We start from the raw sequence: 19,997 nt of genomic DNA on the forward strand, positions 1-19,997 counted from the left end.
AAGGCTCTATGGCACATCAAGTTCCGCTCAAGAATAAGGTTGTTTTCCTTTTGTGATCGGTCAAAAAGTTACTGCCAGGCTTGAACCCCTAACTTCTCCAAATTACAAGAGCCGTAGCTCAGTTCATACACTTTTCATTACTCCCGTTGACAGCAGTGCTTAATCAGTGGTCTTCTGGCCATGGATATCCCCTAAAATAGACGAACTTTTTGCTAGAAGAACAAGGGTAAGAGGGGACAATCAGCGGAACTACCTCTTCTGAAGATTATCATAGGAAGCCCACACCTACTACGGTCCAAATTGCAAGGTATGGAGACTTGGATCGTAGTGTGAGACTTTGGTGTGGGCTTCTTATAGTGTTCAGCTCTTGTGATGCTTTTGGAGTGTGGTTTTCCTAGGATCTGTATCAATATCCTGTCATAGAATGTTTGTCTTTGACTCTGACGTTGAATTGTCCCTGTTAAATCACCAACCTCCAGAGCTGTAGATTGACTTCCGAACAGGATATACTAAGATATGACGGCCCATCACTATTTACCTATCGAAGTACCGGAAATTTTACTGCTTGAAACTCCTAAATGTGATTGATCTTTTTGAAAATAATCTTTTTGGTCGTTACCTAGTTACAAGGGTTCAATCAATTTCTCCAGAGAATTCACTGGTGAGGTGAACTCGACGTTGATCTTTGGGTTTGAAGTTGAAGAACTGTATTTTCCTTGTTGTCTACTATACAATAATAGGCGAAGACGGGTTGATAGTTCAACACAATGTCTGAGTCCCAACAGAAACGAGGCGTGATTTCTCATAGAGTGATGCACTTCCTAGAATGGTAAATCGATTTTTTCTTGCAACCAGTTCAGTGCAAGATCCTGCCAGAGGTCGGAACTTTAAGTGACATGCTTGTACCGAACTAGTCAAGCCTAACAAAGATAGAGTACTACTGAGTTGATTGGTCCCAAACCTGAAATGCTTTCTCAGTTGAACTTCGTGGCAGTCCTCGCTCTATCCAACAATCGTCTGTCCAGAGTCGTATTAAGTAATTAGTTTGGACATCTGATGAAAGCAGCTACCGTGGAAAATGTCTTCAACGTTGGTTGCCCCTGAGTAACAACTGCTCGAAAATGCCGAACGTTAACTGTTCGAATACCACATCATGCACGAAAACAGTGGCTATAGAGACATGGAAGCTCTGTTTGGGTTCCGGAGTATCAGATATCACAGTTTCACTTGTGATCCTATCTGTTCTGTTTGTCAATTTCCAACTGTTACGAGTGTTTCATCACATTCTACTACTTTGTACAGGACAATTTTTTAATACCGTCACCAATTTAGGAGATAATCAGAGAGTATGACTCTGGCTTCGTTTGTAATGGAGGATCTGCCTATAGCCATTGATCGATATAGATCTTTGGGAGAACCTACCGGTTCGATGTACTCATCTCAAGAAGTAACACAACAAAGCTCATTACTCTAATGAATGGATTGATCAGTTTTCTAATGATGAGAACATTATATCTAGGAGACATCGACACGCCTCCTCTTACCACTCCTTTTTCCATCAAGCACGTTTCCATTTCCAATAAATTTCCATATCCGTATACAACGGAGTCCATTCACGAACTATTTCACGACTTGAAAGTCCTCCAGGATGACAATATGGTTTTAACGACTGACTTCAGAAATGGATCTTGTAATCCTAGGTTCCGTTTATTTTTGTTTTTATAAAATGGCAAAGTTCTGCTAGTTTATCACCTTGTGCATTTAGTACATTAGTATACGACTTACGGTTCTTTTAACTCTCTTAAAAACCAGTACAATACGGGAGTCAGTTTATCTCCAACTAATAGCATTTGCTGCAAAACCTGCAAGACCGTAAAAGCTTCACCTTCCACTCCATTGCAACTTTCATCAACAAGTGAGATTAAACGGAGCACCTACACGTCTCTGCAAGTCAGGGAGTTTGTCATCTGAGATTGAATTATTCATATAAATGACAACAGTTGACTAGGCTAGACTAGACTTAACGTGTGGAAAAATTATGCCAATAGAGACTTTCGGATAACTCCTTGTCACTGAAATCTGGCCATTGTGTATGCATATTGGCTGCCCAAAAGCTGTGATTGGATTGTCTGGCAACAATCTCTCTGGTTCATCAGCATCATTATTTATAGCACCCGAGTTGAGTGACATCCAATTAAATAGAAACAAATTGAATGGTTCAATCGTGCATGTGCTCTCTAACAGCTCCGATTTGGTGACCTTGGATCTAAGTGAAAGTGAGTTCTCCGGAAGCATACCCTATTGGCTAGGTAACCTCTCTCAATTGAGCATTCTTTCACTGAAAGGTAATAGCTTCTGTGGAACATTTCCCAAGCAACCATGCAGATTGAAAAGCTTAAGCGTGACTGATCTTTCTGAAAACAATCTATGGGAGCTGGATACCTAGAGTGCCAAAACTTGGAATGGAGGGACACTTGAGTGCCAAAAGTTCGGAAAGGTATACTTAAGTGCCAAAATTGGAGCAAAATGAATCAATTAAGTGCTAACAGTGAGAAAATCTAGCCGAAATATTGACGTGGTGTTTTTTCGATGAGACAAGTGCAAAACGACATCATTATGCACGCTAACGTGGAAAGAAAAGCAAAAACGATGTCGTTTTATCTCGGATTTGAATTTTAATATAAATATTGATTAAATAAAATTTAATAACTATTTTTTTTAAAAGGAGAAGTAGGTTGCAAAAGACAAGGGCTATGCAAGCTCTCGCCACCGCCTCCCCACCATCGCCGACAAGGCCCCAGTGGGCGGTGGCCCTTGGGCCCGACTAGATAAGGGCCGGCGACTCTCGCCAGATTTGGGGAGGGCCACGACCCTCGTGGCAGATCTGAGCGAGAGCTTGTAGGTCCTCACCGTCGGTCAACTGGGGTTGCTGGACCGACCCTCCCCTGGCGAAGGTGGGGAAGGGGTGACAATCTTCATCTCCTCCTTTTTTTTTTAATAAATAATTTAGTTTTAAATTTAATTTAATTAATATTTATTAAAATTCAAAAAAAAAAAAGGTAAAATGACATCGTTTTGGCTCTTTTTTGTTGACTTAGCTCTCCGACGGGCCACGTAGACGAGTTATATTATTAAAAAATTGCCATGTGGGATTTTCGACTAGGGTCACCGGATTTGCCACTCAGGTTTCCCATTTTTTTTTTTTTTTTTAAAGTAACACTTAAGTATATATTTCATAACTTTTGGCACTTAAGTGTCTCCCGTACCAAGTTTTGGCACTTGCGTTATACTGTTGCCCAATCTGTTTGGTCCATTACCTAGTTGCTTGGGAGCCATGAATTTCTCCTCCAGAGAATACGCAGGTAAAGATAAGGTACCTTCAACGCCGCATGTTGGAAATGGAGTTCTGGCATGGTCACCTTGGCCTTATGTGAGGACAATTAAAAGCCATATTGAGGACTATGAAATACTGGAAGATTATGCATGGCAAGTTCCATATACTGTTGGGTTCACAACAAAAAGAAGGTTTGATTCTCATAAAGGTTTGGCACTCCTTAAAATGGTAGGACTAGATTTTTCTTGCAACTAGTTCAGGGGCGAGATCCCACCGGAGATCGCAATCTTACAGGACATGCTTGTGCTAAACCTGTCCAATAACAAGCTTATAAGACATATACCAATGTCATTGTCCAACCTCACAAAGATTGAGAGCATTGATCTTGCCTACAACAACTTGATTGGTTCTATCCTTGAAGAGCTTACTGAGTTGAATTTTCTGGAAGTCTTCAATGTGTCTTAGAACGACTTGTCAGGAGCCATACTAAACAAAAATCATTTTGGGACGTTTGATGAAAGCAGTTAGTACGGAAACCTTCCTCTGTGTGGTCTATCGTTGAGTAATAACTGCTCAACAACCATTAACGATAATAGCTCGGCAACAAAATCATGCATGAAAGTTAAAGAAGATGCTTTCATAGATGGAGAGACATTTTATATCAACTTCGGAGTGTCATATACAATGATTTTACTGGTGTTTCCGGTTGTTCTGTTCATCAACCCCTAATGGTGATAGGGATGGTTTCACAATGTGGAACTTGTTATCACCACAAGTCGGAGCTTGCTCATCACATGCTACTATATTGTGCAGGACGGTTTCTGGAAATTGTCCAATTGTTGAACAATTTTAGGTTCTCTCATTCTGCATCCTCGGGTAATGGCAAGATTGGGTTTTCTTTTTTCCTATCATTTGTTATTGTCGTTGATCAACATTGGCGTGGATCTTCTGGGTCAATATAAGTTCTTACCTTCATAGTTGAATTAGGTTTTGTTATAATTACCTTCAATACATGGAGTGATCTTTCCCCCTTTCGAAAAGGTAGGTTTTTAAGTAGTTGCTTGTTCATCTCTGTTTGGTTAGGTGATCATACTGGTAAGGATGACAAACAACACGAAAAAAACACCGCTCTTTCTCCTCTCCGGTGTTGTTTCTGTGGTAACACATTACCTTTCCTTTTTGAATGCACATTTCCGACTCTATATATCACTCGGTCCATTCGCAAACCATTCGAGACATAAAACTCCTCTTGCTTTTTTATTTTTTATTTTTGCTAGAAACTCCACTAGCTCGACAATAGAGCACTGACAACCGAATGTTCTTTGAGAGTCCTAGGTTCATGACAGATCCACAATTTGGTTAAGACATCAATTTCTGAACTTACTTCTATGAAGGTTTACTTGGGCTAAAATGTCTCATGAGATGGTTAAATCCATTATCAAACTAGCATTTTCATGACTATTTTTGTTGTTCCTGTCTGCGTGGAATGACGTCCTAATATTATGCTAGGAGCTTAGCTTTAGTTTGAAAAATAAAGTACTGCACTGAGTCATATCTAGTTCCGTCTGAAAGATATCGAATTTGTCGTCTCAGTGTATAGGCCGAATTCGAGCAAGAACCAGCTTGGATCAAGGCCCAAATTGGAGCAAACATATGAAAATAGCTACTAGCCACTAGTAGGGCTCCCAACCAGGCTAGGCCGCATGACTGGGCACCGAGGTCAAAGGGAATAATCTCCCATATCGAATTTTAATTTTTAGGGCCTTTTAATGTCTTGCATAATTTGCATTTTTGTAAATACACAAATTGCATTTTTAGAGGGAGATCCCATTTTTCTCCCCTTCTTTCTATCTTGCACCACGTCGAAGTCAACCTCTCTCTGTCTCTCCATGGCCATTAGAGCTCAAAAGTTGCACTCGAGGTCATGACCACAAGGTCAAAGGCTGCACTAACACCCATGGCCTTTGAGCTCGAAAGTCACGTGATCTCTCAAGCTCACTACGGCCACCTAAATTTGTCATCAAGTTCCACAACACAATAAGGACAGTGACGGGCACCCAAGCTCAAGACGAGAGAGAAAGACAATCGAGGCGGGGTGGCGGTGGCTCAGCAACTGCGGGCGGTGCCGAGAGGGGAGGGGCTAGGTCGTAGGGATTGGGTTGGGTTAGGGTCTTGGATAGGTGGGGTTTTGGTGGTGGTTATTTCTTGAATGGGGAGTCAGGAGGGCAAAGTTGGGGGAAAAGTCGACAGATCTGATAAATTAGGTTAGAATGATTACTAATGTCAGATAACTTGAAATGGAATATGCTTAAAGTAAGGATGATCACTGCAACAACAGTAACAAATTGCCAACCAAAATACTACAGTCCCACGCTTGCCTTCTCCACACAAATGTCTCTATTGCACACCGAACCTTCCACTGCACATCTGGATTTTGTGAGCCTAATGAGAACTAGAGAGCAAAACATATTGAAGTGTAATCCACTGTCACGCGAACTCAATAGTTCTTATGATGTTGCATGATGATGTGCTATCTTCAAAACGCAAAGTGAGGATCAACACAAGGACCTGTTGGGGCTCCCAAACATGACAAATTTGAGCACAAAGCAACTAGTAAAGTCGTTGTCCAATTATATCAGTGTGGTATTTCCACTAAGAAGGAATGGGCATCTAGGAAAAGCTAATTTGTGCTCAATCCAACTTCCTTCAATTGGGTATGCACAAACTTAGTGGTCATTCTCTTATCTCACTTATTTAATTAATGTCGAGTGTCCTGATACTTAGTCAAAGAAAGATTTGGGTTCCGTCAGCTTAAGAGGGCAAATCAACCCTGGTTGGATGTATCCACGATTACATCCAGACCTTGCAATGTAAAAAAATTGAGAGGATATTGCTTGGACGTATGGGTAAGAAAAAGATATAAGTTCAATTTGGGAGGTTCGGGCGTGTAGACTCCGGTGCATTAATCATTAATGGAGAAATTTTTCTATGGATAGCTGCCAGGGGCCCCAGTAGCAAATACAATGAACTCTCGTAGTCAAATTGCCTGTGGACTTTAATTGCCTACTTGGAATTTTCTGTGAACTCTCGCGGTTGAAGTATGTCTCAATTTTGAGCCGTTATGCAATCTAACTTGATTGGATAAGAAAGAAATCCAAAAAATCTTTCTTTGAATGGCGTATATATTGAAGAGTTTCTTTTATTTGGTTGGACGTATCCACGATTACATCCAGACCTTGCAATGTAAAAAATTTGAGAGGATATTATTGCTTGGACTCTTGGGTAAGAGAAAGACAAAAGTCCAATTTGGGAGGTTCAGGCATGTAGACTCGAGCGCATTAAACATTGACAGAGATTCCGTGGGCAGCCGCCAAGGCCCCCAGTAGCAAATACAATGAACTCTCACCGTCAAATTTCTTGTGGACTTTAAGTGCCTACTTGTAATTTTCTTTTTGGTCATACAAAAGAAAGCGCGTGGGTCAGGAAGTGGTTAGAGAAAAGAAAATAAATTAAAAGCAAGGTTTTGCTTTTTTGGGTTTCCTTTCCTCGAGAAGCCTAATAGTGGAATTCCATTAGAAATTGGGCCACTACACGAAGAGTAAAAGAAAGAATGTACGAACTTTCCTGAATTAGCTACGCAAAGGGTTTTGTTATGGGCTTAAACACTCGGTGATTTGCCCTATGAGCTTTACATGCAATTAAGTTGCTTATTTATAAACATATTTGGATATGATCTTAATCTAGGTGTGGGAAACATTCGAGCATATGAGCGATTGTAGTTTTGATTCTTCGATTATAGTGAATTATTTATTGTTGGCTCTCTCCAGGAATAAATACCAATCGTCGGATCGAATCTCGTAAATATTTGGTATCTTTGTCATTCCCCATTTATTTCTTCAATGTTTTTGCATTGATTTGATAGCAAGATCTTCTAAATTTTTGCGTTAATTTTACAACATGTCTACTTCTGAAATGCCTCTACTCAAGATCACTTTCTCCTAAAAGCTCCAATGCGAAGTAGATGAACAGGTTTTCCATGTTTAGAACCATCCAATTTCCAAACGTTTTCTAGTGAAGTTTTTCACCTATACATACGGACTCGTAGGGATAATCCACCGTCACCCTTGCAAAGGAAGCAATTTGAATAATGTTAAATGGACACTCATTAAGTTAAACTAGCTGCTTTTTGTGAATCCGAAAGGCAATCTATTATGCTTTTTCTCTAGTGTGAAATGTGTAAAAGCTATAAAGTAGTAATTTTCAATATCTTGAAATATAAGCATTATAAGTTAGTCGAGCTGAACAATAAGAAGAGAGCACTTCAATGAACCCATTACCATATTTACATCCTATGTTAGTTTCCCAAGCAAGAAACCAGTTCATTGTGAGTAATCCTCTAACATTTACTAATTTTCATGTTACCATCATTTAGTTGCATTCTAAATGTAATATATGATCTTGCATTCCAGCTGGGAACCAAGTAAATCACAAGGCCTGTGCTTTTCATTGAATAGAGATTGAATTAGTCATATAAATGACAATAGTGACTAGGCTAGAATAGAGTTAACGTGTGGAAAAAGTTATGCCAACAGAGACATTTGGAAAACTCCCCACCAATGAAATCTAGGAATTGCATAAGGTACATTCCCCGCCCCGCACGCTAATTGACCTTGTCAACAAAAGGGGCTGAGCTTCATTCATCACCAAAGATGACCAAGACTTTGGCCATGACCACAAATTTTTACACTCAAGCACAGGCATTGCTGAACTCCTATAAAATCGCTCTTAACTTGTAAAAAAGAAGTTAACTCAAGAGTGTGATACATATAAAGTTTGGTCACTCGAATTTGCAATCATGAAAAATAAAGCACTGTGGGTGCTTGTGGTGGTTTGGGGTATCGCATGTTTATGTGGCTCTCGTGGGTGTTGGGAGCAAGAAAGGATTGCGCTCTTAGCGCTCAATGCCACATTCGACCTAACATGGTGGTTCGACAGTAGGGGATCGAATTTAGACTGTTGCCACTGGAAAGGTATTGAGTGCAACCCCACCACAGGACGAGTCACTCATCTAAAGCTCACCAATTCGAGGGCTGAGCGTTTTGGCTCCAATACTTGGTACCTAAACACTTCTATGCTTCTTCCCTTTGAAGAACTCAAGAGCCTTTACTTGTCCTCCAATTATTTGGGAGGGTGGATTGCACCAAAAGGTATAAATTTGCCGTTCATCCATTTCCTATAAAACAAGGGATACTCATTATCTAATGAACTTATAAGTTAACCATGCCCAGGTTTTTACTCCTTCCTGCATTATAGATGGTTACGTCCATGTCATCATTTATCCGCAAGTGTACGACATACTTCCCCCGAAATGCAATACATGTTTGCACGTGTACTTGAATAGATTTCTATGGATTTTACTGCTTTTCGTTGTTTGTTTGCAGAACCAAACATGCTATCTTCAAGGCTGAGAAAACTAGAGGTGCTTGACTTGAGTTCTAACTCTCTGGATAATTCGATTCTACCAATTCTCGGTACAATTCCAACTCTCAGGCGTATATTCCTCGGGCACAACAATTTAAGTGGGACTTTGTATGGGAATGGTAAATTTCTCCAGCTTATTCTCTGCTCATAATTCAGTACAAAATTGCCATCCTTGACTTGAGTTAGCAATATTTGTGGATTAATTAGGTGGTTTCGGTAATTTAAAGGAGTTGGACATAAGTTATAATGCAGTCGATGTAGTGGCAACTACTAAAGGTATTGTTTTAGTTTTCATGCAGAATCCTCCTTTTAATTCATATTTTAAACTGACTAGCCTTCGAGTCATGTAGTATCTTTAATACCTTTACATGTGACTCATGTTGAGAATATAGAAATCATATATTGCAACCCCTTCTCTTTCCATATAGAAATGTTGTTGATTCAAAAGATTCCTATCATCGAGGCATCTGCGTGGGTCCTTTCACAACTTTACTGCCAAGCAAGTTAATTAATTGGAATTTTACTGCTAGGCATAAAAAACTTGAGCCACTTAGAGAACCTCTACCTAGATGGTGTCCACTTGAAAGATGTGGGGACTATCCTACGAGCATTAGGAGCACTGTCATCCCTCAAGATCCTTTCTCTCCAAGATAATACAGTAGAATGAACAATTACTGCCCTAGGTTAGTCAAACCCATTAGTGAATGCATAATCAAAATCTCTGTTTTTTTTTTTTTATTAATGTTCAAAACAACACTAAGTTAGAAAAGCTTTTTATGGCAACTAACTTATTTACAACACTTGAGGTTCCATCAATGACCCTTTTAATCTTTCGGTGATGAACATATCCAACAACGACATGAGAGGAGAGCCCACGACCAAATTTTGTTTAAATGTCCCAAATTCGTACCACCTTAATCTATCAGCCAATAGATTGGAAGGGAATATTCCATCTAAATTGGGTAGTATAAAATCCCTATATATCTTAGACATATCTAGCAACAATTTCTCCTGAGGGGGGAGGGGGACCTATAGAGTTACTTGTCCTACATCTATTTAGGAGGGTGGATTGCACCATAAGGTATAAATTCGTCGTTCCTCCATTTCCTACAAAACAAGAGATTCTCATTATCTGATGAATTCATAACTTAACCGCATCTGAGTTCCTACTCACTTCCTTCATTATAGATGGTTACATCCACGTCATGATTTATCCACGAGTCTATGATATATTTCCCCTGAAATGGCAACACCTGCTTGCGCATATACTTGAAAAGATTTCGGCGGATTTTACTGCTTTTTGTTGTTTGTTTGCAGAACCAAACCTTCTATTTTCAAGGTTGAGCAAACTAGAGGTTCTTGACTTGAGTGGCAACTCTCTAAATAATTCCATTCTGCCCATTCTTGGTACAATTCTGTCTCTCAAGGCTCTATCCCTCCAATTTAACGATTTGAGTGGGACTTTTCATGTGAATGGTAATTTCTTCAGCTTATTCTCTGTTCATAATTCCGTACAAAATCACCATCCTTGACTTGAGTTAGCAATGTTTGTGGGTAAATTAGGTGGTTTCAGTAATTTAAAGGAGCTGGACATAAGTTATAATGCAGTCGATGTAGTGGCAACTGCTAAAGGTACTATTTTAATTTTCATGCAGAATACTCGTTTTTATTCATATATTAAGCTGACTAGCCTTCAAGTCATGTAGTATCTTTGATACCTTTACATGCGTGTCATTTGAGAATGAGGAAGCCATATATTGCAACTTAAGAAGCACCGACACTCTCCGGAAGCCTTCGTATCATGGCAGACACTCTGACACATGCTGACACTTTTGGACACTTTTCGACACTCTCCAACACTCGGTTAACACGTGCCGGAAACCTAATAAACTTTCTTGACACTCTCCGGCACGCGAGTCGGGAATTGCGACATGCGAGTTTGGAATTCTAATTCATTCTTCTATTTTTCTATTTAATTTTTTTGTGAATTTTTCCATATAGAAATGTGTTGATTCTATTTTTGAAAAATGATTTCCTATCCCGAAGGCATCCCGTGGGTGCAAAATATTTTCACAACTTCACTGCCGAGCAATTTATTTGCTTGGAATTTTACTTGTAGGCATCAAAAACTTGAGCCACTTAGAGAACCTCCGCCTAGATGGTGTGGACTTGAAGGATGTGGGGGCCATTGTGCGAGCATTAGGGGCACTGTCATCCCTCAAGATTCTTTCTCTCCAAGATAATACAGTAGAAGGAACAATTACTACTCAAGGTTAGTCAAACCCGTTAGTGAATGTACATTCAAAATAAAACTCTGTTCATTTTTGCGGGAAATAACTTCCAAAAAATTGTTTTCTAGATTTTCCAACGTTCAGATCACGGAAAATAAATAAGTAAAGGAAAATATTTTCCTTCAATGGAAAAAGCATTTTCAAAAGTGGGAAAAATGAGGAAATCATTTTCCATTCTCTTTCTTTTCACCTAAACCTATTTTCCTCCATGCACTCTTTTTATTTTTTTTCTTTTTTTTTAAATCAAAATTTTAATTATTTTTTTTTTTAAAAATCGATTTTTAATTATTTTTCTTTTTTTTTCTTTATTTTATTTTTTTTTTTTCCTTCTTCCTTGATTCAATTGCTATGACAACGCGGTTGGCAACCAACCACAAGCGAGGGACAAGCTCAGCGAAGGCCAAGGCCTTGCTAATCGACAAGGCTCAAGCTCGCTAAGCCTCGAGCAATCTTGACCTCACTTGTGGCCGATGATCGGCCAAACAAGAAGGCAAAAAAAGAAAAAGGAAAAATAAAAAAAAATAATTAAAATTATGATTTTTAAAAGAAAAAATAAAAATAAAATATTATTGAAAGGAGTGCACGAGATGAAAATCAAATCAAATTTTCCATACCAAACGATAGAAAATATTTTCTAGTTCATTTTCAAATTTTAGCCGAACATAAAAAATATTGTCATTTTCTTGAAAAATGACTTCTTGGAAAACATTTTTTAAACGTCATATTTTCTCGTGAAACAAACAAAGCCTAAGTTTTTATTGAAAAAGTTCCATTCACTCATGATATTTTTGTGCCATTTCTTGATTATGCTTGTGTAAGGAAATTTGATGTTCAGTAATCTTTCATTTTTTGGGAAGATTTCCATAACTTCAATAAGTTGGAACAGCTCATCTTGGATTATTCTTCGTTGAACACAAGCATGGGAATCCTTTCACAGCCTTGGTCCTTTGAAATCTCTTAGATTGTTGTCCTCATCCAGAACCGGTCTAAGTGGCAACCTATCGGATCAGAGTAAGTCCCAATCTCTCAATGTAAAAGTTGGAGACATAAATGGATCCTTCATGTACATGTATGTCCTTGTTATATGTTTTGATATCTACCATTGTAGTTGAATTGACTTGTGATATCAATAACAGGCTTGTGCAACCTGGTAAAACTAGAAGAGCTGGATCTTAGCACTAATGGAATTACTGGCGGGCTTCCTACATGCTGGCGAAACATGACCTCTATTCGGATTCTGAATCTTGAAGACAATGAATTCACAAATAGTGTCGCCTCATCTCCCCTCACTAGTCTTACCTCACTCGAATTTCTTTCCATTTCGGGTAACCATTTTGATATCCCCTCATCACTTGGCCCACTTGCAAACCATTCAAGACTTAAGGTGTTGTTACTTGATGACACCAAACTAACAATTGATACCAAAGTTGCATCTTCGATCCCAAGGTTCCAGTTGAAGGTTTTTAGTATGTCAAATAGTCTATCAAAAGGATTCAAAGTGACTTATATGGGCTTTCTCAATCATCAATATGACCTGAGAATCATGGATCTCTCCTCGAATGACATCCGGTCCCTTTCCAACTTGGTTGTTGGAAAATAACACTAAGTTGGAGAAGCTTTTTATGGGAAATAACTTATTCACGACACTTGAGGTTCCATCAATGACCCTTTTTAATCTTTCGGTGATGGACATATCCAACAACGACATGAGAGGAGAGCTCACTACCGAATTTTGTGCAAATGTCCCAAATTTGGACCACCTTAATCTATCAGCCAACAAATTGGAAGGGAATATTCCATCTGAACTAGGTAGTATAAAATCCGTATTTTCCTTAGACTTGTCCAGCAACAATTTCTCAGGTGGACTACCTTTCCAGTTACTAGATAGTAACTTATCATTAAATAACCTCAACGTAGCATATAACAACTTGCAAGGAGAAATTGTATTTTCCGACCACACCATGAACCTAAATCTGTCATGTTTGCGGTTAGGCCACAACATGTTCACTGGAGATCTCTCTTTTCTTTCATCAATCGTAAATTTGAAGCTATTGGACATTAGCAACAACTTTTCATCGGCAAGCTTCCCAGATTGATTGCAAACACGTCAGATCTTGTGGTTCTTGACTTGTCCAAAAATCATTTGGATGGCCTCATCCCTCGAGAACTCTTTAATCTTGGTGGCTTCAGTATTTGGATTTGTCTTATAACAATCTCTCTGGTTCATTAGCATCATCTTTTATAGCACCCCTGTTGAGTCACATCCATCTGAATAGGAACAAATTGAATGGTACACTCACGCATGTGCTCTCCAACAGCTCCAATTTGGTGACCTTGGATCTGAGTGAAAATGAGTTCTCCGGAAGCATACCCTATTGGCTAGGTAACCTCTCTCAACTGAGCATTCTTTCACTGAGAGGTAATAGCTTCAGTGGAACATTTCCGAGCAATTGTGCAGCTTGAAAAGCTTAAGTATGATCGATCTTTCTAAAAACAATCTGTTTGGTCCATTACCTAGTTGCTTGGGACCCATGAATTTCTCCTCCAGAGGATATGCCAATAAGGTAACTTCAACACCGAATGTAGGAGATGAAGTTCTAGAAGGATCACCTTGGTATTATGTGAGGACAATTAAAAGGCATACCAAGCTCTTCTATAAAGAAGTGGTAGGACATGCAAGTTCCACATATTGTTGGGTTCACAACAAAAAGAAGGTTTGATTCTTATAAAGGCTACGCACTCCTTCATATGGTAGGACTAGATTTTTCTTGCAACCAGTTCAATGGGGAGATCCCACAAGAGATTGCAATCTTACAAGACATGCTTATGCTGAATCTGTCGCATAACAAGCTTAATGGACATATACCGATGTCATTGTGGAACCTCACAAAGATAGAGAGCATTGACCTTTCCTACAACAACTTGATTGGTTCTATCCCCGAAGAGCTTACTCAGTTGAATTCCCTGGAAGTCTTCAATGTGTCTTACAACGACTTGTCAGGAGCCATACCAAACAAAAATCAATTCGGGGCATTTGATGAAAGCAGTTACTACGGAAACCATCTTCTATGTGGACTGCCATTGAGTGATGATTGTTCGAAAACCATTAATGTTAATTGCTCAGCAACAAAATCATGCATGAAAGCTAAAGAGGATGGTTTCTTAGACGGAAAGACATTCTATATCAGCTTCGGAGTGTCATACACGATAGTTTTACTGGTAATTCCGGTTGTTCTATTCATCAACCCCCAATGGCGGCAGGGATGGTTTCACTATGTGGAACTGGTTATCACCACATGTCGGAGCTTGTTCATCACATGCTACTATTTTGTGCGGGATGGTTTTCGAAAATTGTCCAGTGGCCAAACAATTTAGGTTCTCTTGTTCCGCATTTCGGGTAATGGTAGGATTGGGTTTTTTCTTTTCATTTGTTATTGTTGTTGATCAACATTGGCCTCAATGTGGATCTACCAAGTCAATGTAAGTTTTCACCTTCACAACTGAATAAGGTCTTGTTCTAATTTCCTTGAAGACAATACATGGCGTGATCCTTCCCTCTTTCAAAAAGGTGGTTTTTACATAGTTGCTAGCTCATCTCTATTTGGTTAGGTGATCATACTACTAACGATGACAAACAACACTAGAAAAACACTGTCTCTTCTCACCTTTGTTATTTCTGCAGTAACACATTTGCTTTCCTTTCCAAATTAAAATTTTCGTCTCCACATATCACTCGGTCCATTCGCAAACTGTTCGAGATATAAAACTCCTCTTGCTTGACAATATAACACAGACTACATGATCTTTAGAGTCCTAAGTTCATGGCTGATCTGCATTATGGTTAGGACATCGATTTCTGTCTAACTTTTATGAAGGTTTACTTGTGCTGAAGTGTCTCATGAGATGGTTAAATTCATGGCCAAACTTGCGTTTTCATGACTACTTTTGTTGTTCCTGTCTACATGGAATAACGTTCTAACATTTTGCTAGGCTAAATTTGAGCAAGAACCAACCCGGATTGAGGCTCGGATTGGTGCAAATGTATGAAAATGGCTACTAGCCAATAGTAGAGCTCGCCAACCAGGTCAGGCCAAGCGGTGAGGTCGGCGCTTGGGTTAAAGGGAATAGCCTCCCATATTGAATTTTAATTATTTTTAGAGCCTTTTGATGTCTTGCATGACTTTTCACTTTGCAAGAGTACTTGAATTTTTTTCTGTAAATTCTCTTTACGAATTCTCGCTCTCTCGAGGAGGGATTGTGAGAAAGCTACATATCATATGACATGACCTTATTGATTATCTCAAAAATGTAGAAGCAAGTTTAACATGGAAAAGAGAATTATTATATCAGAAAACGTATAAGGTATCATGCCATTTTTTTCTCTAAGAAAGGAGGAAAAAAATAGAAACCATTGGAAAAACCATCCCCACTTTGCCAAAATAGGTAGCTAAACTACAACCAAATTGCCAACAAAAATACAGTCCCCTTGTTCACCTTCTCGACACAATCTCTCTTCCACACTGAATCTTCCAATGCACATCTGGTCCGCGAGGCTAATGAGAACTGGAGAGCAAACCAAATTAAAAGGGCAATCCACTGTCATGGGAACTCAAATAGTTTTTATGATTTTGCATCATGATGCGCCACTATCTTTAGAATGTAAAGTGAGGATCATCGCCAAGGACCTTTTTAGGCTCCTAGACATGACAAACTTACATAAAGCAACCAGTAAAGTCGTCATCCAATTATATCAGTGTGGTATCTCCACTAAGAAGAAATGAACATCTAGGAAAGCTAATTTGTGTGCGATCCAACTTCATTCCACTAATAAAGGAACTGTTTTACTTAGAGATCTTTCATGTATCGACGAATAAATCATACTGGGTATGCAAAAACTCAGTGGTCATTCTCTTGTCTCATCTTCTTTAATTAATGTCGAGTATCCAGAGACTTAGTTTAAAAAAAAAAAAAAAAAATTGGGGTCCCATCGACTTAAAAGGGCAAATCGACTCAGTTAACCCCATTAACATATAAATACATCACAAACCGCCGTGGCCATGATTTCAGTAGCCTAAGCCAAAAAGTTTCAGAGGATCCCTATCAAATTGCAAAAAAAAATCCAATAAAGTTCGAACAAAAATTCTGCCCAGCCAGACTAGTTGTCCAGGACAATCATTTTCTTTTAATTTTTAAATAATTTTAAAACCATGCTTCAAGGGGTGGAGGTCATGGGACTTGCCAGATCGATGCCTTAAGTGCACAGCCAAGATAGATTGTCTTACCTCGGTTGAGAGAGCCAGGCATTTTGGAGGTCCGGACTAGGGGTAAGTCTAAATAACACTGAGATCAGTCGGTTCGTTATTCGGCGGCGGTGGGCAGAAAACAGAAACGAAGAGAAAAGATCGAGGTCAGACAGAATAGGGTTGAAGACCTTAGATTTGTTCAATCGACTTGGAGCCCTTCTCGGTTATCTGAATATTTTGCGCTTTCTCCAAACTTTGCAATATGCATTGGACTAACTGTCAGCTTTTTTACTATAACTTATTATTCAAACTCTACAAAGTCAAAATTCATGGTACTTTCAGTTCAATTGTTCAACATTTTGTCCTCATCGAGGCAATTTGTGGGCTCGGACCTCGAGTTGTGCAGATAAACAGTCTTTTCATGACCACTAGAAATCATTCCGCAACATCATCTTTCACTGAGGGATCTTTATCCAAGATATTTATAATTAAGACCATCATCATATCAGTTAGGAATTATTTAACAAAAGCACTAAGCTCCAGATGATTCCGAGTGACACAAGAAACAGAAAGATCGGAGCAAAAAACAAAAATCTAGTTTGAAGAAATCAATTCTATTGTAAACATTCCATTCATACGAGAAGGTCAGCAGTGCTGCCATTTTTAAGAGAACTGGTTTTGATGGTCAGTCTACTTTTACGCATGAAACAACAAAGCGCAGAGCTACTAGACAATGACAGATTCAATCCTGTCTATACTGTGACTGCACAAGAGGCTGTGGTCATGAAAATTCTGATTATTACAAGAAGCACAAGCAGGTACAGGATGCACTGGATGTCACCATCCAAATATCTTCCCCAAAAAGAATCTCCCTGTGTTCGCTCTTCCCTCTTCCCAAAACCCGCACACCAGAATACAAAAAGGATCATATTGTAATATAACTAGATACACAACTGGATGAAATGAGAAAAAAACAGTCATATGGTGATAAGCAAGCAACATCAGTAAGGAGAATAATAATACCCAGTTGGTGGTCCCATCCCATTGACTGGTGGCATGCCGTAAGGCATCACAGGAGGACCTGGTGCATAGTAACCCGTCCCACCAATCTTGGCCAAAGTGGCTTGACCTCGCATCCCCTCCGTAGCATACTGCTGCCATAGTTGTTGCTCCTGCACAACCAAATGCCGTTTCTTCTCCATTTCTGCCACCTGCACATATGAAGGAGGAGGGATGCTCAATGATGCAGCAAAGGGGTCCTGGTTAACTGTTCGGACAGTTCCATCGGTTGCAGGGAAGAGCAAATACTGGGGTTGCCCTCTTTCCAAGGCCAGGTAGGGCAACACTGCTCGCATTACCTCCAGTCAATTGAGCAGTGCTCACATGTTGCCTCACCATTCCCTGGTCATACATGCCATTCAGTAGCAATGGATCAAGACCACCACCTAAAGCCGCTTTCTGCTTTGACAAGTTACTAGCAGTCTCCACCAAAGCCAATTCCCAATCTTCCTTGCCAGATTCGGCAGCTGGGGTTTGCCAAGCAGAAGTCACTTTTGGTTCACCATTAGAAGGGAATGCTTCCCACGAACCATTCCCTGTATTAGCTGGTGGCCCCGCAAATAGAGCCAATGCAAATTTATTACCTTGATCATCAGCAGTAACTCCATTATCCCTCAGATCCACCAAATCCTCCGTCACTTGTGGCTTTGGTGGCTCCGGTTTTGGCTCTGGGTGGTGCAGGAGTATAATTCTCTGGTGGAGGCAATGCCTTTATCTCATTCATATCTGGCACAGGCTCCTCCTCCTGAGCCACATGGGGCAATTCTTCCCTTCTCTCTGGGCTCTTAGGTCTCTTTGCTCTATCCCTCACAAACTCCTCCAATGTCTCCAACAACTTACTGGTAATCCTTTGCACTTCAGGATATTCGGATGATCTTGCCACCCCTGTATCCTTACACCAATTGTAGAATGCAATCAACTCATCAATTTGCTTAGCGGCACTAGCATAAGCATCAAAAGCCTTGATGCAATCGTGGTCCTCCATATCGAAAAACTTATCAAGCAAAACAGCCAAAACCTCACAGATATCAGCATATACCTGAAAACTCTCCTTCACAACAGGGTACAATGCAACTAAGATCAACCTGCTATTCTTTGCCAGACCAGTGGGCCTACACGCCAAGAACCAGTCCAATAGCCTCTGCAAGTGGCCCATTTTGCCAAAAATCCTTTCTGGCTTCATTTCCTTCAGTGGAGTCACTACCCTTCTCTCTTCTTTCCCTTCTTTCACAGCCACACCATCGCTCATATCCCCATATGACCTTGACCTTCTCATCCCCCCATAATTACCATATTCTCCTCTATAATCACCATAATCATAATCATTCCCTCTGGGTGGTGGAGACCGAAAATCATCTCGATTCCCATACATATCCTCACTGTGAACACTACCGCCACCATTAGCACTTCCACTAGGACTGCCTGCCACCGCCGCTCTTTCTATTAAACAGAATCAACTCGAGCCTCTGATCCAAATGCATAGCATAAGTCCTCACAAAAGCCGAGTGGTCCCATGAACTAGAGTGAGCCTCATCTCTAAAATCAGACAAATTCAACAACCTAGCACCACGCCTGGTCGCATACATTATCTCCTCGTGAAAAATTGGGTCACCATCATTCAACAAACGATGGATGACCACTAGGGATTTGAGAGCCACAATATAGTCATGTGTCTTGCTCAGTCGCTTCAAAAGCACAGAAACACATGCATGAACGTATCTGCGTGAGTATGAAGTCAAATTCAAGATCCGACGAATGTATTTCTCATCCACAGGATCATCATCATGGCTCGTGGCTTTCACGATATTTACTTCCAGCTCTGGCGTCATGTTGCTCGTGACCTTCGCAGGCCTGATGCTTGTCTGGTCCTTGACAGCCTCCAGCGTTTTGCGGATCGTGCTTTGAGACATCTTCACCATCACCCTTACCTACCTAAACCGCATAAGTTAGCTAAATTAGTCACACTTGACTCAAAAGCATCACTTGAGGATGATGTAACCAGCTTTTCCAGTGATTTCACAAAATCAACAGCACTATAAGCTTTAATCATTTTAGTGCTCAAAGTCACCATGCTTTTACTGCGATTAATCACGCGATCAATGAAGCATTCAGCGCGACCGATGGCTTCACTAACCTAAACCGCATAAATAGGTTCTTTTTATTTCACAACTACAGCTCACCATGCTCCTCTATGCTTAATAAAGCGATCGAAGTAGCATCGAGCTCCGGGGAATTAGCGGATCCGGACAAAACAGGCTCCGGCAGAGAAAGTGTATCTTGGAAGAAGAAAGATCTGGAGAAATTAAGCTCCGGCGAGGCGGATTTTGAACGACGGATGGATCCGCCGATTACAATCGCCGATCGCTACTCTTCGTCTTCTGTGTCTGAGAACGGCGAGAGACGAGGTGGATCTCCGAAGAGCGCGATCAGATCCGGACAAAACAGGCTCCGGCAGAGTCGGAACAACCGGCGATCCGTCGACTCCCTTGGAAGAAGAAAGGACCTCAAGTGGAGGTCGCCGACAGAGGTCGCCCACATCATGAAGTTCCCTCCTCCCCCGGCTGCGTTCCCGGTCTGTCGCCTCCACTT

At 40.3% G+C, this 19,997-nt stretch overlaps 2 protein-coding genes across 2 annotated transcripts; one reads left to right on the forward strand and one right to left on the reverse strand.

Annotated features, from left to right (window-relative positions):
- Positions 1 to 3,334: 3,334 nt before the first annotated feature.
- Positions 3,335 to 14,481, forward strand: LOC104440588 (probable LRR receptor-like serine/threonine-protein kinase At4g36180). Its single transcript, XM_039309986.1, has 8 exons — positions 3,335 to 3,542; positions 8,776 to 8,934; positions 9,023 to 9,091; positions 10,133 to 10,291; positions 10,379 to 10,447; positions 10,935 to 11,087; positions 13,337 to 13,525; positions 13,862 to 14,481. The coding sequence occupies exons 1-8, from the start codon at positions 3,335 to 3,337 to the stop codon at positions 14,479 to 14,481; spliced, it is 1,626 nt and encodes a 541-aa protein (XP_039165920.1).
- Positions 14,482 to 16,984: 2,503 nt separating this feature from the next.
- On the reverse strand, positions 16,985 to 19,558 carry LOC104438632 (putative clathrin assembly protein At2g25430). The gene is given in 4 exon segments (XM_039310350.1): positions 16,985 to 17,644; positions 17,646 to 18,081; positions 18,083 to 18,822; positions 18,824 to 19,558. Coding segments are annotated over 4 exon segments (1,974 nt in total). The 5' UTR covers positions 19,328 to 19,558; the 3' UTR covers positions 16,985 to 17,350.
- Positions 19,559 to 19,997: the final 439 nt, after the last annotated feature.

The sequence above is a fragment of the Eucalyptus grandis genome, chromosome 3, assembly GCF_016545825.1.
Source record: "Eucalyptus grandis isolate ANBG69807.140 chromosome 3, ASM1654582v1, whole genome shotgun sequence".
Taxonomy (NCBI): Eukaryota; Viridiplantae; Streptophyta; class Magnoliopsida; order Myrtales; family Myrtaceae; genus Eucalyptus; species Eucalyptus grandis.

Coding starts and splice junctions, on each gene's coding strand:
- LOC104440588 (XM_039309986.1), top strand. CDS start 3,335: ATGAATTTCTCCTCCAGAGAATACGCAGGTAAAGATAAGGTACCTTCA. Junction 10,448..10,934: donor TGTAGTGGCAACTGCTAAAG/GTACTATTTTAA, acceptor TTTTACTTGTAG/GCATCAAAAACTTGAGCCAC. Junction 11,088..13,336: donor AGGAACAATTACTACTCAAG/GTTAGTCAAACC, acceptor CTGGTTCATTAG/CATCATCTTTTATAGCACCC.